Source organism: Canis lupus, chromosome 14 (assembly GCF_048164855.1).
Source record: "Canis lupus baileyi chromosome 14, mCanLup2.hap1, whole genome shotgun sequence".
NCBI lineage: Eukaryota > Metazoa > Chordata > Mammalia > Carnivora > Canidae > Canis > Canis lupus.
The window spans coordinates 28,880,679-28,906,306 of record NC_132851.1 but is presented as its reverse complement, the minus strand read 5'-3'; the positions used below and the strand labels follow the sequence as shown (position 1 = coordinate 28,906,306).

At 38.4% G+C, this 25,628-nt stretch overlaps 1 protein-coding gene, 1 long non-coding RNA gene and 1 pseudogene across 17 annotated transcripts in view; 1 reads left to right on the top strand and 2 right to left on the bottom strand.

Moving 5' to 3' along the window:
* The window catches only part of CYRIB (CYFIP related Rac1 interactor B), a 147,392-nt gene that overhangs the window by 80,272 nt on the left and 41,492 nt on the right, over nt 1-25,628 (top strand). For 11 of the 12 annotated variants that reach the window (XM_072774506.1, XM_072774501.1, XM_072774500.1 and 8 more), the window contains one exon: nt 15,299-15,337. Coding sequence is in view for 1 of the 12 variants with exons in the window: in XM_072774498.1 (XP_072630599.1) it covers nt 5,387-5,432; nt 15,299-15,337 (85 nt within the window). In the remaining 11 variants the exon portion in view is untranslated. Of the gene's footprint in view, nt 1-5,371; nt 5,433-15,298; nt 15,338-25,628 lie in introns of those variants that run through there. The other variant, XM_072774498.1, reaches the window with a different exon arrangement.
* Nucleotides 8,303-9,908, bottom strand: LOC140603844 (SERPINE1 mRNA-binding protein 1-like; annotated as a pseudogene).
* On the bottom strand, nt 12,203-25,205 carry LOC140603846 (uncharacterized). Of its 5 annotated transcripts, XR_012006832.1 has the most exons (6): nt 25,115-25,179; nt 16,420-16,546; nt 16,051-16,153; nt 14,170-14,364; nt 12,932-12,988; nt 12,203-12,441 (listed from the first exon to the last, which is right to left on the bottom strand). It is a non-coding gene; the product is annotated as an uncharacterized lncRNA (long non-coding RNA). The 5 variants fall into 5 exon arrangements; XR_012006830.1 differs by lacking the exon at nt 16,051-16,153; XR_012006834.1 differs by lacking the exons at nt 16,051-16,153; nt 16,420-16,546 and adding an exon at nt 20,244-20,380 and having other exon boundaries at nt 25,115-25,176.

The following is a 25,628-nucleotide window of genomic DNA, read 5'->3' as shown; positions in this document are numbered from 1 at the left end:
CTCATAGGATCAGGGTGATATGAGGCAGAGGGGGAGGAAGAAATGGGTGGATTCCCACAGGGGATGCCTTATCTTGCATCAAGGAATTGCAGTGAGAGATCTCCTGGAGTGGGTGAGTTTCCAAGGAACTCCTGAAAGCATTTCCTAAAAGATCACTTTTAAATACTTTTTGAGCTGAGAGTGCTCATACCCTCTAATGACACTTGACTTCTATGCTCAGGTTAGTAAGGTGGAATGGAGGGCTGGAAAGCCCTTTTGCTCTTGTAATGCCTAGGGCTAGTAGGCTGGTGGCAGAACTGGGACTGGGGAGAAGCTGTAGTGCTAGGTGAAAAATTTTGACAATTACACTAAACTGGGTCTACCAATTTCTAAATTCCGACAGTTTTTATAATTTGAAAATGATCAAAGTCATAGGCTTGCCTAAATAAAAGTTCAGGAACATTAAATTGTCACCACAGAATAACTTTAAAGGACAGTGGTAGATAAAACATTGCCTTATGGTTACATCCTACAGGTTTTGCTTGTTCAGGGTAATGGTTACAATTGTTTTTCTAATAAAACTCTCATTGAAAAATTTTTACAAGAAGGATGTGCCAGTTGAGGCATTTTGTTATGAACGTCATCTTTGGGTTGTCAGATCTGTGCTTCAGCAGATCAGTCATTACCAGCACTGACATGAGGGTTGGGAAACTAATTTTTGAGGTTCATTTTCCTCATTTACTTTTTTTTTTTTAAGATTTTATTTATTTATTCATGAGAGGCGGGGGGGGGGGGGCAGAGACACAGGCAGAGGGGAGAAGGAGGCTCCATGCAGGGAGCCCGATGTGGGGACTCGATCCTGGGACTCCAGGATCGTGCCCTGGGCTGAAGGCTGCGCTAAACCGTTGGGCCACCAGGGCTGCTCCCTCATTTACTTTTTATGGAAAGGGCAACATCATCTATTTTGCAGTGTTTTATGAAAAAGTTATGGTCTATAGCAAAATGTGTGGTATGCGGTAGGTATTCACAAATATTAATAACCCTCTTCCTTACAGCAAATGAATCCTAAAGTTTTAAATATGTTCTTACTCTCCTTAGTATGTGCTTTGCTTCTAAATGTAGTCCTTAAAAATACCAAACCGATTAGGGGATTGAGTATGACTACAGGATACTATCTAGGATGTAAGAAATGCTGGCTTTTAGGATAGCTAAAAATTCCACTTTTGATTTGAAATGTAAAATATTTTCAGAAAGAATGAAAAGTATACTTACATGTTGTTTTTTAGTGAGGAAGCATATGAATTAGGGGTCTAAAGAAAAGGTAGGCCTAGGTAGAGAATCTTTTCATTACTGTTCTTGAAAGAGTTTAGAATATATATACAACGAAAAGGAAGGCTTCTTATTGTAGAGAGAACTCTGTAAAAATCAGTATCATTTCAGTTTTTTTTTCTCAAAATGTGTTCCATTGTTCTTTTTCCAGAAAGTTCTTAAATTCTTTATTAGACCTATATTTTTAAGTGATCTTAGTATTTTGTCTTTGTGAATGTTCTCATGCTTTTTTTATGTTCATGCTTTGAAACTTAAAATTTTAATGATACAGGTACTTCTTTAAAGTCTCAAAAAAGTAGGTAATCTTTAATTTTAGAGTATCTTTATTGTTTATACTCTGAATCCCAAGTTACATTTGTAACATAGTTTTGCTTATTTGTAGGAATGGCTTTAAATTAGGCAGGGAGTCTTCCTATAGGAGTCCAGAATATTCTTTATAATTCATTCAAGGATATTTGGTACCCTTCCTAGGTAATCTGAATGGAAAAGGGAATTTATTGGCATGATGCCAGGTAGCTCACAGAATTAGTGGTAGAGAGATTTGAAATCGGGTTCAAAAAGTGAACAGTAACCAGAGGAGGGCAGGAAGCAGATTATGTTACAGTAGCAGTCTGGTTAGGACACTGTGGCACTGGTCCCTTGTTGTTGTCCCTGTGAATGATTACTCAAGTATCCCTAGTCTTTGAACCATTCTCTCAACATAGGAAGTCGTGGGAGTTGAGGGGCAGTATTTGTGGGCTGACCTTCTCTGACCTCCACACTTGTGCTGCATTGACTATCCGTATCTTACTTGGAGGCCTTGGCCTGACAGATTTAACATGGCCAAGACAATTCCTAGTTTGGAAAAGTTTTAATTTGATTTGCTTTTTGTTCTTGTGTTTATGCTGTTTTGAGAATAAAACAATCAAATATATACTGTTTTGCATTTGCACACAACATAGTATGTATGCATGTTGACATTGATTTCAGGAAATGACGGTCCTTTCTTCTTACGTACAAGGCAGTATGATGCAATATACATGTTCACATATGCCAGAATCTGGAAGTATTGAATGTTTTCTATTTGACTATCTCTGCATAACCTTTAAAAGTTAGGAGAAACAGTTCCACTCAAGGGTTACCAACTCTTGGGGCACTTGGGTGGCTCAGTCGGTTAAGTGTCTCTGCCTTTGGCTTAGGTTATATTTTCAGGGTCCTGGGATCGAGCCACCCAGCAGGCTCCTTGCTTGGCTCCCTGCTGTTCCCCCTGCTTGTGCTCTCTCCCCTCTTCTCTCTCTATCAAATAAATAAAATCTTTTTTTTTTTTTTAAAGATTATCAGCTCTTTTGAGAAATAAAGTTAACCTATATGATATGATGCTTTTGTAGTTGTGTGTATTGATGTTTTTATCTGTTAAACCCATTAGGTAACCTGTGGCTACTAGTGGACATCTCGTTCTTAGGAAGAAAGCCTGTAAGACATGTAAGGTTGTTTTTAAAAAGAGAAGAGAATCTCCCCCTAGCCCTTGCCCTGACGGTTTCATCCCAGGAACTGTTGAACCATGTTGAACTGTGTATTTTAAAGATAGAGCTTTAACATGTACATAGATAGTCTTTGATGATTCAAGAATTAGAATAGTACATGTCCTTTTTTGAAAATGTTTTCCTGTCATCTGGCTTGTCAATTCAGGCTTGAGTAGTCAAAATCTGGTATTATTTAAACTTCAATAAGTAAAAATAAGAGAAGATAAAGATTCAGAGGTACATTGCTGATGGAATAGTAGTTGAAAAAATTATCTTGTGTGTTTTGTGTTTAGTCACACAGAAAAATCCCACCCATTGTTTGTGGAGTTCTTGATGTTGCCTCAGTCTCATGGTTAGCAAGGCCTTTTTCGTAGGAACTTTAGTGTTGATCTATTATAAACCCTTTCCTGACAACACTTAAGATGTCTCTTTTAGGAGGATAGAATATTCCCCTTTTCCAGGTTGATAGTTATGCTCATGTTTATCCTAAAAAGTTTTATTTAACATAAAGCTTGCCGAGTTTAAAAAATGTCTTTGAAAGTTGTTGGGGTAGTGGTATTTTTTTAAACAAATGAGGCAGACTCAAACATCATTGCTCTTTCTGAGACTGTCTTCTAAATATACATCAGTTATCCCCGTTTTCCCGTTGTAGTTTATCCGAAGAACTCCAGTTCTATAATATTTTACCTCCTGCATTGCAGTATGTGTTTGTGTATTGAGAGGGAGCACACACATGGCAGGGAGTGGGGAGCAGAAGGAGAGAGAGTCTTAAGCGGGGCTCAGTCTCAGGACCCACCCACGAGATTGTGACCTGAGCCAAAATCAAGAGTCGGAGGCTTAACCAACTGAACCACCCAGGTGCCCCATTGTAGTAATTTTTTACACATCTTCTTGAAGACTATGATCTTCTGGAGGGCAGTTCTTCTTTTACTCAGTATTTTATACTCTGCATTGCATAACATATCTGGTCTGTTGGAGGTCTTCTAATCTTTATAGAATTGCCATTAGGAAGCAGTTCACATTTAAGATTGTGGCAGAGTGTTTTAAATAGTCTTTTAAAAATCTATTATTTGATTGCTACCCAGACAGATAGCTGTGCAATAATATCACATATCAGATGTACAATATCTCCCCAAAGGATACTAGATATCCAGAGGTCACTTATCTACATTTGTTGCAGTTATTTTGTCAGCCTGGAAAAATTGTTATCTATAAAACACATTACTATATTTTATTTAAAGTCTCTTTATCACTTTAACTTTTAATAGAAAAAATTACACATTTTAAAAAATTTTTGTCAGTTACTTGCTACCTGTTTATCTATCAATCATTTCTTACTGCTCATTTTTCCCAAATTCTTTTAGCAGGGTGGTCAGTCTTATGGGACCATAACTCCAAACGAGTTGTATTTATGCCAGGCTGCTTACATCTTTTATCATGTTGTTTAATACTAGATCATTCAGGGGCAGCCCGGGTGGCTCAGTGGTTTAGCGCCGCCTTCAGCCCAGGGCCTGAGGGATCGAGTCCCACGTCAGGCTCCCTGCATGGAGCCTGCTTCTCCCTCTGCCTGTGTCTCTGTCTCTCTCTCTCTCTCTCTCTGTGTGTGTGTGTCTCTCATGAATAAATGAATAAAATCTTAAAAAAAAAAAAAAAAAGAAATTGTTATAAAAAAAAAAAACTAGATCATTCATCCACTCATTCAGCATATACACACAGAGACTACGATGTTGCAAGCATTGTGCTTGAGTTCAGAGGCTGTACTAACAGTGAACAGACTGTGATAACTGCTTTCAGTTCTGGGAAAGAGCCAGGCATTTTGATGACTGAAATGATATGTTATGGGCCCCATTTGAAGATACTTAACCTATTCTTGGAATATACTCTTCTCTTACACTGTACTATTCTCTAAATTTTTATTGTAATTGTAGTCTGTAACAATAATATAGTGTGGACAGAATTATTGTGGACTTGTTACTTTTTATATGTGCAGGTATTATTTCCATAGGAAGTCATTAACCTTTCAGGATAAAGATTCTCTGATTACTTTATATCTCCAGTAGTGCTTTTGATACGAACATTTTAATAGTACTTGTGGAATTGACCAACAGAAACTCTGTAATACTCCGGTGTTGCTTAAACTGGGCCCTTAGAACTACAAGGATGGTAGTAACAGTACCTACACAGGCGGATGTGTAGGTACTGTTCGCCTGATGTGACTAGTAAGACCTGGGAAAAGAGCCATAGTAACAGGTGCCTCTCATTCTCTGAGTCTCTCAATTGTAGGGGGTGTAGGTATTACCTTCTTTTGGACAAATGAAGAAATTGAAGCTTTGAGAGACTTAAGATTCTTGCTCAGAGTTTTAAACACTGATGGACTCTTTCTGTCAAAATACATTATATGTGGATGAGTATTTTTGCTAGGAAGATGATTAATTTTTTTTTTTTTTTTTTTTTTTTGGTCGTAGAACTCTTTGGAATTAGGAGAGCAGTGTATGACAACCCAGGCACAGAGCTTCTCTCTGAAGCCCCCAGGCCAGATGTGGATCAGGTCTATAATGCTGCTCCTGCTTGACATCATGCCGCAGTTTGCTGAACTAAATGCTGCACTGGCTTCTGTCATTTGTGAGCAACACGAATTGCCTTTAAACCAGCCAGATTTTGCAAATTATTTCTCTAATTTTTAATGATATATTAAGAATTAAGAAATTTTAAAAGTGGGATGCTAGTATTTTGATTGTATTAGTAGTTTCTAGTTTTCTTGTGCATATGTTGGTTTTTTCACTCTAATGTATGGAATAGGCTTTTGCTTATTTTTAAAATATTGATAGGTGACGCAAAATACAGCTATTTGTGTTTTGAAATTTGTGGTATGCGATTCAGACGCAGAAAGAGAACATGTTGGGCCACCTGGGTGGCTCAAGTTAGTTAAGCATCTGACTCCTGATTTCGTCTCAGGCCATGATCTCAGTGTCCTGAGATCCAGTGCTATGTTGTGCTCTGCACTCAGTGAGGAGTCTACTTAAGATTCTGTCTCCCTCTCCTGCTATTCTTGCTTCTGCCTGCACTCTCTCTTTAAAACTAAACAAAGAATGAGAACATGTTGCACTTATATGTTGTGAGAGCATTATTTCTGTTTTAGCACTCTAGGTTATTGCTATTAAACACTTGCTTATGTTACCTATTTCCCCAATAGAAAAAAATGGCTCTGGCAAATTAAGATGTGAAAACTTAGCTTTGGGACTTTGGATTTCCCAACCTTGAACTTGTGTGTGTTTTTGTTATTGTCAGGTGTAATTCAGAGATATTCTGCAAAGTGTCAGGATTGTAGAAAAGGACATGAGTGGATGGACATTGTACTCGTCGCCTCCAAAAGAGACAGTTTTCCTTTTGTTTATGTAGGCTAAGATACATTGATATTTATATATATTTTTACATAGGTAGCATGTAATTAAAAGTGAACAGTCACCTTCCTTTTCTTCGTTATATAGCTTATAATTTGGAGTGAACGTTATTTTTATGCCTTGGCTACATTGTCATACGTCTTTCTAAGTTTGGATTTGTTTCCAGCATTTTGTCTGTTGTATTCTCAATGTCTTGAAATGTATCCAAGAATTCCTGTTTTTCTTAAAGTAATCTCTAAGCCCAACATGAGGCTCTAACTCACAATCCCAACATCAGTCTCATGTTCCACTGACTGAGCTAGTCACATGCCACCCCCCAGAATTCCTTTAATATGATTTTATTTTTTTTTTTTTTGCTAGTGTTACTTCTTCTGGGACATCTTCATCCTTTTCATCATAACCACTTTCTTCATTTATGGTAATTAAGTTCACCTTCCCAGGGCTCCTCTGACTGGCATGTTTAGTTTCTCTGATGGCAGCAGTGTCACATTCTTGCAGTCAGTCTTTTGTTCTGTAACTTCAGACTCTTAAAGAGTTTGGCTTCCAGTGTTACTTCCGGTTTTTTGCTGCACTTTTATCTTTGTTGGCAAGTTCCCTCATTTGCTTATCCATTTTTCTAAAATGCCACTGTGGGTTTGTCACTAGGAAACAAGGAGGTAACACCAGTGACACACTTTGTAGTCTGTGCATGACCTGAGTAACAGATGTTTAGTGAACAATCACTGGTAGACTTGAAGGAAATGATGTAGTTGGTCACTAATAATGATGTAAAAGATGGGAGAAAATGATAAAACTTATAAAGCATACTGTATTTATGCTATTTTCATCTTTCATTACATTTTAAAGAGACTAGACATTTTAGAAAAAACATATGGGTATGGTTTATAAAATGATGATGATCATTACAGAAGCATTACATTTACAGAGTATTTATTGTGTGTCAGGGTCTCCTTTAAGTGCTACCCATACAGAAGTAATCATGGCATAAGAAAACCTAGAAGCCTGAGATTTGTATTCACTTATTTGAGTTCCAGTGTGTATCAGACATGGATATTATGTGTACTGTGCTTGAGAATGTCAAATTAGATACTCTTGTAATTCTAATGTTAGTAAGAGAAATAATGACCATGTTCAGTAAAACTGACATTTCTGTTAATCTTCACATAATCTTTGAGATTATTTTTGCTCTTTTACAAATAAGGAAAACTGATGCTTAGATAACTTAAGTAATTGGAAATCTGATTTTACAAATAAAACCACTGCCCAAAGAACCTACTAATTAAATAAGTGGAAACTCAGCCCAGGTTTATATTATTTCAGAATCAGTGCTTTAACCACTTTGCTTATATTTATTTCCTTTTTATTATTAGGGAATATAAAAGTTTTTTTAATGTAAATGTTTACTGTTTCCTTGCTTTTACAAATTATGTTATTTCCTCTTGACATTAATGTATATTAATATACATTAATATTTTATGTGAAAATTAAACATTAAAATATTTTGGATTTCCTTTAATTTTTATATGATTTGACTCTATGTTCCCGCTTGAAATTTCTTTTTCTTTTCTTTTTTTTTTTTTTTTTAAGATTTTATTTATTCATGAGAAACACAGGGAAAGAGAGAGGCAGAGACACAGCAGAGGGAGAAGCAGGCTCCATGCAGGGAGCCTGACGTGGGACTCAGTCCCGGGTCTCCAGGATCACACCCCAGGCTGCAGGCGGCGCTAAACCGCTGCGCCACCGGGGCTGCCCCCGCTTTAAATTTCTTTCTTTCTTTTTTTTTAAATTTGTTCAAGTACTGATATTTCTGTATATAAATATTTAGCATATATAACAGCTATCATGAGAAGTGAAAAAAAGATTTTCCCCAGAAATGAAAATATTAAAACTAAGTTAAAATACATATAGTATTAGTATTCCACACAGCATGAAATTTGACAAATCAAAGTTTACATGACCCAGCTGACCATGTGTGAAAATGCAAAGCAGGTATTAAAACTGATATTATGTCCAATATTTAAAACCAGTTTGTAATTGGGAGAACATCTAAATCCTTAATTAAAAAACACAAATGAAGTGAAAGCTTTAAACTGGTACACACTGTTCACACCTATATTTCAAGTTTGGAAATGCATATTTGCAAGCAGCAATACAAAAGTATTCATGAAGAATGCATAATCTCTGAAAATTATGAAAACATCCCTGCTACCAATACATTTCTAAATACAAAACTGACTACCATATTGTTACTTCTGTGTAGCGAGAGAAGTTCATTTTCAAAACAGATAAAATTCAGTCTTTAGGTGTGAATGGTATGAATGACAGTCTTTTTTTTTTTTTTTTTTTTTTTTAATTCTTAAGTCGTTTGGGATCCTTAAGCATGCAAAACCTCAGATGGGATGGGTCCACAAAAGAACCAGGGTTGTCTTATGGCTTCCAGTTAAGCCAGAGCTGGGAATGCCTCAGGGTCATCTACATCAGAAGCAGAAGCACTTGATTTGTCAGTTCTACTGCCACGGTTTGGACGTCCACCTCGCCCACGGCCACCTCGTCCTCGCCTGCCACCACGTCCTGGGCGGCCAAGGTCTCCAAAATTGATCTCCAGCTGAGATGTTATATCATTTGCTGGCTTCCGGAAATGATGGTCCATAACTGAATCTTCAGCATGAGCCTCTTCACTCTTTGATTTATGAAGAACAAATCCCTTCTTCCACTGCCCATCAGCACCTTCATTTGGTTTTCGGATATTAAATTCTACTTTTGCCCGATCCTTATTTTGAATAGCTTTCCACTCATCCAAAGTCATTTCTTTGGACCCTCTTCCTTTACTTCTTCAACTTCGTTCTCCTTATTTTCAGTGTCTGCAACTGGATGTTCTTCACCTTCAGGTGTTTCCTCAGTCACATTTGATTGATCCAAGTCAGTTAATTCATCTTTGACAGTTCCCCAGTTATGAGATCCGCTACCTCCACGTTTGTCCTCATGCTTCTGGCCAGATCAATCACTTCCACTATGCCTATCAAATTCACGTTTGCCACGAGAATCAAATCCATCTCCTCGGCCCATTCCACGTCCGCGGCCTCCTCAACCTCTTCCAAGACCACCACGGCCTCGAATAGGCCGGTCAATAATCGGTCTATCAACTGAAAATTCTCCTCCTTCACCCTTTTCTTCAAGTGGCTTTTCAAATCGTCGTTCACGAGGTGGTCCCCTTTCTGGTCTCCTATCAATTATTTTCCCTTCACTCTGCAGTTGTTAATCAGGTCTTCTTCCAACACGTCTTATTCCTTCTTTCTTAAGCGCCACGGGCGGCTGCGTCTCCTCTTTCTTGTCAGCCACGCCAACGTTGGGGGGCAGCGGGTTCTTGTGGTCTTTCTGGGACTCTTTACGCAGCTGTTTGCCTGCCGCGTTGGAGTTGGTCTGGGCTGCGGCCTGAGCTGTGCTCTTGGCCCCAGGGCCCCCAACACTGCCCCTGCCGGCTTCTTTTTTCTTGTTCTCTGCTGCCTTCAACACCTCAAAGGGGTCCGATTCGTCGTCAAATAACTGGTCGAATCGGTTGGTGACCACGCAGCTGAAGCCTTCCTGTAAGTGCCCAGGCATGATGGTGGCTCGGCGGCGCGTTCCTCCACGGATTGCAGCGGGCCGCGCCGAGCCAAGAGCGCCTGCTTCAGCTCTTCCCACAAGATGGCCGGGCCGAGAGAGCCCGCTTTAAATTTCTTACTGTGCTTCAGATTACTCTTTTAAAGATAAGGTGTTATTTTTGAGTGGGTTTTTTGTTTGTTTGTTTTTCTTGAGATTTAGTTTTGAGAAAATGCACTCTTATCCACCTAGAATATAGGCTGAGATGGTTGTATCTCAGTTTTTTTTTTTTTCTTCTTCTAAGATTTTAGTTATTTATTCATGAGAGAGACAGGGAGAGGAAGAAGCAGGCTCTATGCAGGGAGCTCGACGTGGGACTCTCTCCCAGGTCTCCAAGATCAGGCCCTGGGCTGAAGGTGGCACTAAACTGCTGAGCCACCTGGGCTGCCCTGTATCTCAGTTTTTAATGGGATGATTTCTTTTTGTTTGTTTGTTTTTTTTAAGATTTTATTCATTCATGAGAGACAGAGAGAGAGAGAGGCAGAGATACAGGCAGAGGGAGAAACAGGCTCCACGCAGGGAGCCCGATGTGGGACTCAATCCCAGGTCTCCAGGATCAGGCCCTGGGCTGAAGGGCGGCGCTAAACCACTAAACCACCCGGGCTGCCCAATGGGATGATTTCAATACCATTTATTAAATAAAGTTTTCTTTATTGCCCTATAATGATTACTTTATACATTCCTCATCTGGAATATTCTCTTTCAACCTTCTTCCTCTTTTTCCTGCTTGTCCAAATCCTATCCATTCTTCAAATCTATCTCAACTACCAGGGCTTCATAAAATCTTTCCTAATACCTGATTTCCATCCTCTACCCCTAGCTGAGATAACTTCTTTTTTTTTTTTTTTTTTGAGATACCTTCTTTTAATTGCCGCAGCTCTATATGTAGATATTTCTCATGATACCTCATTTTTACCTCGAATGTTTTAATTGCTGCAGTAAGAGGAGGTGCTTCTAGAGAGCACAATCTTTTTCATCCTAGCGTCTCCTCGGATATTTATTTTGGTACTGTACATACACACACGACTTTCCATTAAGTATTTGGTGTGTGTGTGTTTTAAAGATTTTATTTACTTATTCATGAGAGACACAGAATGAGAGAGGCAGAGACACAGGCAGAAGGAAAAGCAGGCTCCACGTGGGGAGCCCCGACGTGGGACTTGATCTCGGGTCTCCAGTATCATACCCTGGGCTGAAGGCAGCACTAAACCGCTGAGCCACCCAGGCTGCCCTGGTGTGTGTTTTCTTTACATTTACGTACAATTGGAACATTGTGATTTCTCTGTTCTCTTCCCCTGACTATATATCTGTATCAGTTCCACACAATTTTAATTATAAATGTGTAGGACTGGTTCTTTTCTTCTGTTTTTTTAAAGTTTTTCGTAGACTTGCATGTTTCTTTTTTTCTCAAATGGATGTGGAATAACTTTGTCAAGTTTTTAAAGTTTACTAAGGGGGTGTCTGGGTGGCTCAGTTGGTTAAGCAGCTGCTTCAGCTTAGGTCATGATCCTGGGATTGTGGGACTGAGCCGTAGGTCTGTTGGGCTCCCTGCTTAGCAGGGAGTCTACTTCTCCCTCTCTGTTTGCCCCTCTCCCCAGCTCATGTGTGCTCTCCCTCTCTCAAATAAAATCTTTATTTTTTTAAAGATTTATTTATTTATTTATGATAGAGAGACAGAGACACAGGAGGAGGGAGAAGCAGGCTCCATGCCAGGAGCCCAACATGGGACCTGATCCCGGGACTCCAGGATCGCGCCCTGGGCCAAAGGCAGGCGCCAAACCGCTGAGCCACCCAGGGGTCCCCTCAAATAAAATCTTTAAAAAAAAACTTACTGAGATTTTTGCTGAAATTATATAATAATGCACTTCCATAATACTGTGTGATCTGGGAACGTGGTTAATAGGCCCTTTAATTCAAGTGCTCTTTTTCTGTTTCTCTGATGGCTCTAAGATTGCCTTGTGTATGTCAAGGGGAGCTTAAACAAATGGAATTGAATTAGATTTTATCATGTACCCTAATGAAGGAGGAATGCAGTGTAGGGTTGCATAACCAGTTAGATGTATGTATCATTTGAAATGCTGCAAAGCTGCAAATGTGGTTGACAGAAGTCATAGCTTTTATGTTTTGCTGGAGGCAAAGGAATTTTAACACTTACTGAAGAACCTCTAGGTTTGAGTTAGAACCTCTAAGTTTGCGGGTTTTTAGACGCCTGGATTATCCAATTTACATATTATCTAATATTCACTACTTATGACCTGATACTTGATTTCTAAGGGTAGAAACAATTACAAGTGGTTTTTCTTGATTTATTGATTTATTAAGAATTAGAGTGAATAGAATTTTTCCCCGTGGTTATAAGCAAGTGGCACTGGTTTTCCTCCTCTAGTTTATGAGAGTGGCCAGCCAAGCCACTTGTTTTGTTTATTTCTGGGTGGCTTAGGTCTGCCTTAGGGAAGGAAGTTTGTTTTTGGCAGAGAAAGCAAAAATGTGTTTATTCATTCCACTTGTAGTAACATTGATCCAAGAGGAGCTTTTGAGGAAAACCAGGATGGTTAGGCTTTGAACATAAATAGCTTCCATTCATCTCCTACCTGATAGAAAAAAAAGGAAAAGATTAGAATTAATAATATATAAATTATAGACAAGTCCTAAAGCAGGAGTTGCAAATTGCTGTTTATCAAACAAAATCCTCAGGCTGTTTCTTTTGGCCTATTGGTTATTTCTAAAGCTTAATTAGTTGATAACATCTAAAAATTGTTTTACATGAATATTCAGCCCCGGATTACGGGCATTTTTAGCATGGGTGTTAATAGCCATGGTACTTCTTAGATTAAGCATAGGCATTTGCCCTAGTTAGCACTTCTAATATGGCTCCACCCAACCCAGATGCATTTAACTTTGCAGCCCTTGGAGGCTTTTGAATTAAGAAGTAATAGTACACCTATAACTGCTAATGCAGCTGAACCCTCCACTTTAAGTTAATAGGAGCTAGAATAGTAGATGTGAAAATTGTACGTAGAGCTGTAGTGGAATTTGGAATGTATGAGAGAAGGTAGTTGGAGAGGAATCCAAAGTTTTTACCTGAACAACTGAAGGATAGAGATGCCATCAACTGAGTTGAGTGAGACTAGGTAAATCCTGTTTGGGGAGGGAAAGTGACTTAGTTTAGTTTTGACATGTTAAGTTTGAGCTATTAAAACATCCTAGAGGAGATACTGAGTAGGCAGTGGCTATGAGAGTAGGGAGTTGGAGAGAAATGTCTAGACTAGAAAAGTAAATTTGAGGTACATAATTGATATATAAAGCCATGAGATGGAATGAAATCACAAAGGGAGTTGAGGACCCAGGACTGAAGCCCTGGGCACATCAGCATTTGAGGATTTGAGAGAAGTTCAGCAACAGATTATTAAAGAGCATCTAGTAAGTTAGAACAAAAAGGGAAGAAGTATGGTGTCCCAGAGTATCCTGATCTGGTTTCATACCAGAAGCAGAGCTGGAGACAGGCTTTTTATGCAGATAATTTACTGGAGAACTGGGGTACATGAAACAGGGAGGAAGGAAAGTCCGTGCAAGGGTCTCTTATTGACCTGGTCACATCTGTGAGTACCTGGGGCTTGATCCAGAGGAAGTCTTCTGAAAAGACATGAAGAATATGCTCTGGGTGGAAAGGAGGGGGTATTTATCTACCAGATCCTATTCCTCAGTGGTCAGGGTTGCTCATAGGGTATTGATAGTAACATCTCCACACTTCCAGGTCAGAGTTCGTAGGTCTCAGGATGGCTGAAGAGTACCGGTTAAGCATCTCTTAGAGCAAAGCCTGAGAGCAGAAAGTGCACCTGTAGTGCAGCTAGGGAGGTACCTCAGTTGGAGTGAAAAGGTGAGGTGGTGCGCAGGAGGTGCCTCATTCAGGCTCGTATCCTCCATTAAGTACTTGCTGTTTAGTCCAGTCTTCTGTACAGTTTTCAAGATTGTGGCTGGCCACAATCTCTACATTAGACTTATAATAGGAGGGTTAATGGAATAATGTTCATTTTTACAGTCCTTTACCTCTCATTCTAGATTACCCTTACTTTGAACCGTCACTTGAACAGGTCGAGGCATTGTCCTGGTTCAGTGACACAGACCTTCTCTAAGGGATCAATGCCTGTAGTTGATTTCTCCTTGTCGGGTCATGATTGTTGCAGCTGCTCATTTACAGTTGTTCCTGAGCATGGCGCCCCCACTCGAATCCCCTAGGTTCTGGATAGGGACAGAGCTTGTCCCCATTGTGTGAAAGCAGCCATTAAGTTCTCAGGTTAGGGTCACTTTGCAGGACTCACCAATATGGTAGCTCTTAACTTAGCATGGTGGTCCAGTAAGGAGTCCCAGATAACCAGTTATCATTGCCTCAGAATACTTCTGTGTTTTCTGGCAGAAACCACTTTTCTCTTCCCCCACTAACAGAATTTCTAATCCAGTGGACCTGAAGGTTGTCAATCCTATTTCCATCTGTTGGGTTTTTCTTTTCTTTTAATCTGTCAGAGACACAATGCCACATTTCAGCCTTTAGAAAATGATGTAGTGTCTGATCACTTACCTTCTTGGAAGGTAATACCTTATCTCCTCTAAATGTTACTAAGCACATAGAAGTTTTATGTGTGGTGCTAAGTCCAGGGCTCTGGTCATAGAATAAACAATTAGGGAAAGAAATTTTTACATAAAGATGAGTACTTGCATTAGTCACATGTGTCCCCCCACTGTATGTGAACTCAGCTGGTTTGCTGTAGTGCTATAGTTGGTTGCTCTTAGTTGTAAAGTTAGAGTAAAGTCATTCTGAAGATTTAATTTTACCTAAAATGTTTCAGGATTTGAAATAATAAAACCAGTCCTATAGAGGACTTCGTGGTTCACTTGAGTTTTGCCACATGTGCCTCTGGCAAGTAATAAGTTATTGTCGTGAAGTATAAGGACCTTAGTACCTTTAGTAAAACATTTTTTTAATACATTGAAAAGAACATAAACTATGATAATAGTATAGAACTATATCTCTTTTGGTAATTTTAGGCCCCTGTTACAAGAATAAAGATGAATTGCTAATGTTCTTCTCTTGCTGTCTTCTGCTTCATAAGAAATGATGAGAACTATGTACTTCTCTTGATACAGATTGTAGACTTTGAGTGTCTTAAGGATGGCAATTTGGGTGTCAAGTCTGTTGGTATTTCCCAGGGCTTGATATAATGACTACTCCTGGTAGGTTTTCTATAAATGGTTGTTGATTTAATTCAAGGCAGTATATGTACATACATAAGCACACATACACACACACACACAAACACATGTGTTGTAGCATATATATGTTATATGCAATGACATTCTTAAATTTCATTAAAGTCAGTTTTAATAAAATTGAACATGTTTTAAAGTATAATAATGTTTTAGACTTTTTTCCTTTTTTCTTTCTTCAAACAGACAGAAGGACAAGAACAGAATCACCAGCACTGGCTGAAGGTAAATATGTCTTTGGGGGAAATGATAATTCAGATACAAGTGAAAAATTATGATTTAAATAAAAAACTACATTGGCTCAACATAATTAAGGAAGATATTCTGTATATAATATTGACCTGCTAAAAGTATCTTTAGGGGATACCCTATGCTGTTTAGTTTCATAGAATAGGAAGTAGTGGGGAAAATGTAAATTAATTTTTTTACAGCTTTCTTTCAGTAGTAGAGGTATGTGTTTTGTTTTTTTAATTCCCTTTTAAGTCATTTTAGTTATCACCAGTATAGTTAATCAGGAAAGGTCTAACCCATAATTCTAGTGGCTTAATATATATATATATGCTAGAAAGGAAGACACTTGTACATGTTTTCTTCTTGAATAAGAATTCTACCTGTTATTGTTTGAGGTCCTTGTGAAAAAGTCTTGGAAGTAAAGAACACAACAGCCACCACAAAAGTTACTGATACAGGAGTTCTGAGTGCTTACACATGTATAATCTTGTAATTTTTAAAATTTTAATAAGTTAATAGGTATTTGAAAATGTAATTTTTCTGTAGACATACTTTGTGTTCTTCAAGTAAAAATGATCAACTTAAGATCTCTTTCTGTGCTCTTCCTAATCATAAACAGATATTTACATTTCAAAACTTGCCTGTCATTGTACTAGAACTAATAAGACAGTTATCATAATGGTCTTTTGAAATTGTAATTATCTCACCTACTCTGTGTATGTTACAGTGCGGGAGTTCTCAGCCTTTTTTTGTGCCATGGACCTCTGGTAATCTGGTGAAGCCTGTGAATCCCTTCCCAGAATAATGATTCTAAAAATGATTCATGATTTTATGAAATAAAATACATGAGATTAAAAAGGAAATTAATGATACTGAAATGTAGCTAACAAATCTTAAAAATACCAGTTTTTGATAGAGAATATATATGCTCACATTAAAGAATAAGGTTTAGCAACAATTCTACTAAATACTGTAATTTTAAATAGTGATAAGTTTGCAATAACTGTAGAATAATATGAAAGTACGTGTGATTTCTATTGATGATAAGTTCATAGGTATTTCTGATACTACTATACTTTTTTGCCTATAATCTTGAAGAAATCTTGAAGAAATCGCAAAACTTCATGTAGAGGTTAATGAAAAGGTTCCCATCCAGATTCACAGGTCACTGAATTCTTTTTCTGAATCCCAGGTTAAGAACTCCTGTTAATGAAAAGTCAGTTAGACCTTTCTTCTTCCATCATATTTGAATAAGTGTAGTTTTTTTTAGTGTTTTGTATAGCTAATCTTTAATAAGTGGAGTTACATAGTGATTTCTTAAGAAATATCCCAATGGGGTAGGCTAGAAGTTCTCAAAAAAGCTTTGAAGAAACTTTGGTTTGCTGGTCAGTAATCACAGAAACAGCAGCATATTCTGTTGAAAAGGAAGTCGAAGATAAGTGGTAAGCTTTCAAGAGTGCCTCCCTTCAAAGAATTCACATTTTATTTCAAGGAATATGAAATTAACATGTAAATAATAAAATACCAGCTCAGAATGCTGAAAGTTTAATGAGAGAAACGTCATAATTAATTTCCACAGGAAGGATGAAAAAATAGTAAGGTCTGATGCTTGTGTTATGGAATCACAGAAAAAAGGTCAAGGCTTATAAAAAGTCATCAGAAGTTTTATAGTTAATTCAGTAGTATGAACTGTACAGTGATCACGTGCCAACCTAAGTTAGGAAGAGCATAGAATGTCATCAACTAAATTTGACAATTAAGTGGTCATTTAGCCACTTGTAGCTGACTACCAATATAAAAGGACTGGCATATCTGTTGAAGCTTGGCTGATAGCAAAAACAGCACTTGAAGGGGATGTAGTGGGACATCTGACTTTGGGATATTTTTTGGTTGTGGCACTTGATTTGTTCCGTCAATGTGATGCCCCTAATGCCTGTCTTAAAGATGTTCTCAAAGGCTGCACTGTCCGGATCATTGGATTAAGCCCCACTTTAAAAAAAAAAAAAAAAAAAAAAACTGATTTGCTGTTTTTGCTTATATAAAATTAGAGAACTGAGCTATATGATTTCAGATCCTCTCACGAACCTTGTATTCTGGGTTGATTTTCTACCTTTTCTGAAACCCTTCAGTTCCTTTCTCTTTCTTCCTACCAGCAACATTTGAAATACGGTAAAAATATTCAAAGTTGTTAAGTGATTTGAACTTCGATGTATTAAATATTGCCCCAGTAAAAGCTATGCAGAACTTTAAAAGCTGTAATAATTAGATTAGTGTACTTAGTTCAGAAATGTTTTTATGATGTATACATTCTGCATTTTGGTCTGCTGGAGTCTGGTTAGCCTTATATGCGATACTGATTTTTAAATGTAGAAAGATTATTCAAGTACATATTTTTAAGATTATGTGATTGCCAGGAAGAGAAAATTTATAGTCTGTTTGATTATGATGAGTCTGGAGGAATTATATTCAAGAGAATGGTTTTAACTGAAGTTCAGGAACAAGGGAAACATTCATGCCCTCCTATAATGTCACTGTATTGAATTCCTTTAGCATACTGGGCTCAAACAGACAAACCTGACAAATGGTAGGGAAATATTTAAGGACATTTCTTAGTTAGCATTTGTCATCATTTTCTAGTCATGTTTCTTCTTTTCTTAAAAATTTTTTTTTCTATGAGAATTTTATTCCTAATTTAGAAATGTTAGTGCTAGAATTGAATTAATTTCTTTCAGGAAGACTTTAAATTTTCTTTACTCTTTTTGGATGAACTATGTGTATTTTCATTTATGACTAAGAAGCAAATGGCAAAATGGTTAGGAACTGTAGGAGCCACATTTGCCTGAGTAAGAATTTTGGCCTCATTGTTTACTGATTAGTTCACCTTGAGATAGTTATTTAATTTTCTGACCTTAAGGTTGCTTAGAAGTAAAATGAAGATTGTAGTGCTAGACAACCTCCAAAATAGTTGAGGATTTTATAATACTGTGTATATAACTTAGGATCATATGTGGCACACAGAAAGAGTTCATTCACTGGTTTTTATTATTTAGTCCTCACAGCATCCAAGGACCTCTGCAAGGTGCTTGGGATACTAAAGTTATGTTAAACTTGGGGCAAGATGGTTCTACACCCTTAGTTCGTTCCTTTAGTCTGTAATGTTTAAGAAGGTCCTTGTGAAAAAAAAAAAAAAAAAAAAGAAGGTCCTTGTGTTGAATATTCCTAAATAGCCCCTTGTAAACTTCCTTCACTTTCAGAAGCTAAACCCTTGTAATTACTAGACAGGAGATAGCTTGTTTGTAATTTTTTGCATATGTTAGTATATGTATATAATCAATGGGTAACTTTTTTTTTAACCTCAGTTTAATATATTTTAAGGTATTTCAGATATTGGGATACCTGGGTGACTCGGCAGTTGAGCTTCTACTTTTGGCTCAGGGCCGTGATCCCAGGGTTCCAGGATCAAATCCCACATCAGGCTCCCTGCTGGGACCTGCTTCTCCTTCTGCCTATGTCTCTGCCTCTGTCTGTCTCTCTCCTGAATAAATAAATAAAAATCTTTTAAAAAAGAAAAGAGATATTTCAGGTATCTATTGGGTTGTCAGGTGGCACAGAGACTTGTTTAGTTTTTTTTTTTTTTTTTTTTAAGATTTTATTTATTTATTCATGAGAGACACACAGAGAGAGGCAGAGAATAGGCAGAAGCAGGCTCCCTTAGGAAGCCTGATGTGGGACTCGATCCCAGGACCCCAGGATCACGACCTGAGCCAAAGGCAGATGCTCAACCACTGAGCCACACAGGCATCCCGAGACTGTGTAGTTTAGTTCTCAAAGGCCAGTGAGGAGAAATTTTAAAAGCCACATGGTAGAAAGAGCAAGGTAGCTTTCAGGGGTCTCTTTTATAAGGGTGTTATTTCCATTCATGAGGGCTCCACACTGGTGACCTGCTCACCTCTCAGAGGGTTTAATCACATGGGGTTTTACGATTTCATACATGAATTTTGAGGGGACACAGATGTTCATGTTCTCTTATATTTTTATGTAGAATAGAAAGAGCTGATATATAAAATAGGCTTGATAGCAAAAACCAGATAAGAAGAGATCAAATAATTATAGGTCAGTCTTACTTATGAAATAATCCAAAGTGAAATATTAGACCAAAACTAGAAATATGTATTTTCAAATGATTGTATAGAGTTGATACCAGAAATGCAAGGATGGTTTAGCAGTAGAAAATGTATTCATATATAAACATAGATGGTAAGAATATAATTCATAGATTTAAAAAAATCTATGATAAATATGGATTATGAGAATATAATTCATAAAGTGAATGAAAAAATGGTTGATATTCTAAAGATGGGAGTTCTGCCTCAGAAGGATATGTGTATTCATGTGTGTGTATTTAATGCAAAAATCAAGTCAAAATTCCATTAAGATTTTTGTAGAACTTGTAGAACTTGACAGTTACATGGATGAACAAAGGGCTACTTTTGTAGAGAATCATTACTTAAATGGTAAGCATAGACCACAAAGAAAAATGGATTACATGTGACGGATGGCATCATAAACAAAGTTAAGACTAGGATACTGCAGTGTTATAGATTAGGAGAAAATATTTGCCATGTGTATAAGCATCAAAAGATTGGTACTCAGAATTCCTATCCAGAATTCCTAAATCCCAACTGTAGGGAAGGGTGGTGTATCAGTTGGAGTTGAATTAGGAAAACATACCACCCTGGTGTTTTGAACAGGGAATTTAATACAGAGGATTGGTTATGAAGGTATTAGACTAGAAGAGCAAAGGTGAAGGGGATACCAAAAGCTGCTACCACCACTAGACTGGAACACACAGGCTGTGCTTGCTTCAGCCTCTGACTGGGGCAGTGCATACTGGCCTTACCTCATATGACTGCTCTTAGAGCAACTGCTAGTCTGTCCAGGCCAGAGACAGGAAGCTTCTCTCTCTCCTGCCTTCTCATCTTCCGGTGCCTCCTATTGACATAACCTAACAGCTGGCAAGACTGTTATTTACAGATTCTGGGCCCCAGCAGTACAGAGTACAGTGTATAGAAAGGTAGTTGTGGGAGAGATCGTGAGAAAACAAAAGGCACATGTTACAAAGGATATGAATATACATTTTACAGGTGGCCTATAAACAGGCACACACACACAAAAAATAAATAAACAGAGGCACATTTTTACTGGTAATCAAGAAGATGTAAATTGAAGCATCAGTGAGATATTTCACAATCTAAACATTGAAGCTTGAGGTTTTAGAGGATGGGAGAGAGAGCTTTTACTAGTGGAACAGTGAAGTGTTGGAAGTCCTTTGCAGAGCAATTTGGCACAATCTAGTAAAGTCACAGTTGCCCTGTAATTTCTGGGTTGCCATCCAGTGGAAACTCTTGTACGTGTGCACAAGTATATGTAGTGTGTGAAGCATGCTTTGTTAATAGAGAAAAATTGAAAAGGCATTGTCCTTCAGTTGGTGAATAAGTAAATAAACTGGTTCGTTTGAATCATGGAATACTGTGTAACATCTGAATGAGTCAACATGGATAATTCTATAAAAACACCATTGAGTGAGAAAAGTGATTCTAAGGGAATATGGACAATATATCATTTATGCATATTTGAAAAGCAAAACAGTGCTGCGTTGTTCATACAGACCTTCACGATAAAAATTCTAAAATATGTTTGGAAAGGAAGCATACTTTTAAGATTACCTTTAGGAGATGGGGGAGAGGAAAGTTGGGAGGTTAACTGCACAAAAAGGTAGGGAGACCTCTGAAGCAAATACAGCAAAATGACATTGCTTTATTCTGGGTGGTAGATTATGTGAATATATCTTTTTATGTTTAAATTATTTTCTAATTTAAAGAAATAGAAGACAAGAAGGACTCAAGAATCGGCCCCTCTGGGAAGCCTTTGGTTAGGTGTTCCTTTTTCTATATGTTCATTGTGTTTGCATGCTTCTGTTTGAAGCATGCCATACCACCTTGTCTGGTCTCTTCCACTCATGTGAATTCCTCAGTGCCAAATACTCAGTGTCTGTCATAGTAATTGGCAGACAGGAGCTAAGGCAAGGTGGTTTGATTTAAAACAGCAGCAACCGTCACCGGGCACTGCAGACCTCAGCTAGCTGTAGAAGTACTCAGGGTTTTACATTTGCTACAGTTTTTATTTAATGGCTCCTCCACACACTGTCAAATGTGTATTGCAAAGAGGCCAGGCACCTGAATTCCAATCCAATCGTTTTTGTTGGACACCTTTGAATGAGTCACATGTGTTGAGTATCAATTACTTTACACTTAAAAAAAAATTTTTTTTTTTTGAGTTTTAAAGAGCTGGGGACGGAACAGAGGGAGAGGAAAAGAGAATCTCAAGCAGACTCCTTGCTGAGTGCAGAGCCAGACATGGGGTTCCATCTCACAGGGCTCCATCTCAAGGACCCTGAGATTCATGACCTGAGCCGAAATCAAGAGTCAGACGCTTAACTGAGCCATCCAGGCACCTCTCTACATTTAATTTTTTTAAAAAATTATTGATACATACAAAAGAATACCTTTATTTGTAAATGCGAAAGTCTAAAAGACTCCCTGAATCCACCAGTAATTAAGCACCTGAAATGTTACCCAGACCTTTGAAGTTGCCTGATCCTAGGTCTCTGTCTCTCTGCAGTGATAACCAGTATCTTAAATTTTGTGTTTATCATTCTCTTGCATTTTTATATAATTTTCTATGGATTTCAAAATAGTGGTACATTTTAAGAAAGTAAATTCACAGTACTATTTCTTGTTTAATCATATTTTTTCAATAAAAAACCTTCTTAATCCTTGTAAAACAGGTAATTTGGGGGTTCAGTGTTTTTTGTTTTGTTTTGTTTTTTTAATTCCCATCACCTTTCTGTACATTCTTAAATGTACTTGCTTTGGAGCTTTATATTAGCCCTTCTCATAACCTATGTCTGTACCTGATGTGTAAGGCATTGTAGCAAGAAGCATGTGTTTGATTTCTTGGTTTAACTCTGCAACTCAAGCAGTAATTTGCCTTGGTTTAATTTTTAATGGCTGGAGGCATGGAAGATTACGATTACTAGTAATCTCTGAATCAGACTTGAAGATGCCATGACAATCTGATGTAATACTCATTTATTATGGTTTACTTCCATTTAAAGAATAGTATTGGTATCCTAATTTATTGTATTTATTGCACATGGCCAGGCATCCTAGTGAGACTTTTATGTAAAATCGTGTAAGATTTTTCATTTTAGCATACTAAATCTAAGTGTATCCACTAGATGTCAGCATTAGGAGAGATGTAGGGTAACATATGTAGAATCCTAGCCAGAAGCAATGTGAGAGATTCAGTCTAACAAGTACTGACTTGTGTAAAGTCACATATTTTGTGATAGTCAAGAGTAGAAATCAAGTCTCCCACTTTCCATTCTGTTGTTTGTTTATGTCATATTTTTTTAAGACTGGTAACTGATCTCCATGGAATTATAAGACTTAATATGTTGCTCTGGACTAGTACTAGGGATTTGTGGTGATATTTTAGTACTTTTGTGGTGGCAGTATGGCTGGCCACCCAGTAATACCTGAATCCTGCTTTTCCTCCTTTATATTTTGCAAAGGAAGGAGAATTAAAGGATCACTTTATTATTTGCTACACTGTATCTGATAATGATAGATTAGATATTGTGAGTAAGGTTAAGGATTAAGCTACTCTCCAAACTTCCTATATATCAGTGGGATTTCAACCAAGATAGCAGAAACCTTGCTGGGGTTTTGTATTGTTTTGTTTTTAAGATTTTATTTATTTGAGAAAGAGAGCACACACAGGCACAAGTCGGGAGAGGGGGAGGGAGAGCTGGAGAAGCAGGCTTCCCTCCAAGTAGGGAGCCCCACACAGGGCGATCCCAGAACCTTGAGATTATGAGCTAGGCCGAAGGCAGACACTTAACTGACTGAACCACCCAGGTGCCCCACCTTACTAGGTATCTTAAAAAGGAATTTAACGTGGATTTATTTACACAAATGTTAGAAACATGAGCTTAAAAAAGATGCTGAGGTATGCATGTTGTTACTCATAACACTGCTGACATTAATGCTAAACTGTTTTCCAACACCTCTTCTGATACCAGATGTGTGGGACTTTTTCCCCCACACCAGTCAATTCTCCAACTCTCCAGATACCAACTAGGTGTCCTACAATTCATTTTGATGCTAATTCTTAACTATGTAGAGTTGGTGCCTAGACCTCACAGGTTAAGGGGTTAGTCCCACAAGACTCCCCTCTACCCCTCTACTCCATATGCCATTCACAAACCTCAGGTTTCCTGTACATCTGACCATCCAGCTGTGAAGGGGGTACAGGGAGGGGAGGGTTGTTCCCATGACTCCTTCCCCAGGTTTGCTAATCTTCTGTAATGGCTCACAGAACTCAGAGAAACACTTTACTTACACTAGTACCAGTTTATTCTAAAGATTTTATAAAAGGTATGAAGAGGTACATAGCATGAGGTCTGGAAGTGTCCTGAGCATAGGGGCTTCTGCCCCCATGGAATTGGGGTGTGTTCCCTTCCCAATATGTGGATGCATTTACCAACCTGGAATTTCCTGAGACTCCCATCATGGAGGGGTTTTTATTGGAGGTCCCATTACATAGGCATGACTTTCTATAAATCCTTGGCCATTGGTGATCAGTTCTCCAGTCCCCCTCCCCACTTGACAGAGGTCAAGAGGTAGGGCTGAAATCTAAGTATGCCTTGGTATTTGTAGCAACCAGTCCTCATCTTGAAGCAATCTTGGGGACTCATTAAGATAAAGATGCTCCTGTCACCCAGGAAATTCCAAGGGATTTAGGAGCTGTGGGTTAGGCACGGGGAGGGGGTGGTGGTGGTGATAAAGATCAAATACATATTCTATTCTGTCACCTGAGGTAACTGAGATAGTAATGGTAACCATAGGAAGCACCTGTCACTTCTCGAGCTGAGGGCAAAGAAGGGAAGATGTAGGATAGGCAGAATTTAGGCTCGAAAGAGGAACTCTGGAAGACAGGGAGCTCAGATCTCTGGAGGGACCGGGCACCACCGTGCTGATAGGCTTTCTCCAGGAAGCTGGAGCCTAGAGCCATAGCTGGCTCATTTTTATTTTATTTTATTATTTATTATTTATTATTTTCTATTTTTTATTTTAGCTTTAGGAGCACCTAGGTGGCTCAGTTGGTTAAGTGCCTTTGGCTCAGGTCATGACCCCAGGGTCCTGGGATAGACCCCCACATTGGGGCTGAGCAGGGAGCCTGCTTCTTTCTCCCTCCCCCTTTGCCCTTCTGCCTGCATAGGCTCTTTTTGTTTCTATGAAATAAATCAATAAATAAAATATTTATTTTAGAGGTAGAGCATGTGCAGAAGGGAGAGGGGATGGTGGAGGTGGAGCGAGGAGCAGAGGGAGAGAGCAAACTTCCGCACTGAGTGCAGAAGGCAGGGCCGATCCCAGGACTCCGAGATCTTGACCTGCGCCAAAATTAAGAGTCGGACACCCAATCGACTGAGCCACTGAGATACTCCCAAATAGCTAGTAGCTTTTGATGACAGGAAATACTGATAGGACTTGAAAAAAAAGACCTTTTTTCCCCCTCGTTATATTTATTTAAGTAATCTCTACTCTTAACATAGGGCTTGAACTCACAACCCTGAGACCAAGAGTTGCATGCTCTTCCAAATGAGCCAGCCAGATGTTCCCAAAGACAGACCTTCTTTCTTCTCACCTTCCAATTTCTTTGTAGTTGATGGGGCCCAGTGAGAAGCCAGCTGACAAAGTAGTCTAGGAAATAGATTCTTCAGGTTCTTAGTCCCAGCATGACAGAACAATGGACTTGGATGGGGGTGAGCATTAGTAGGTATATAACTGTCACAGTCTACCTTTCTGACCACATGGTATTCATTTATCTTTGTTGATTTAAGTACATTCAGTGCCACCATTTTTATGCTGCCTTTCAGAATTCTAGTTCTTGAATAGTGTATGCTCAGATGGTCTTAGGTAAGAGGGAAAAAGCCCTATGAATGTAGAATCCCAGAGGGGATGCATAGTCTCCTTATTTTACCAAATGCAGTAAAACCAGGAGTGGGGAGAGAATTAATGTCCTGGTAGCTTAGATTTTAAACATGTTTACCACATAAAGATCAGAAAACAGGAGGGGCAAGAGAAAAAGAGAAATCTTGCTTTATGCCATTTGTTGAACAACTATTTGTTGCCCAGTCATTGTCATTGTGCTTAGAACA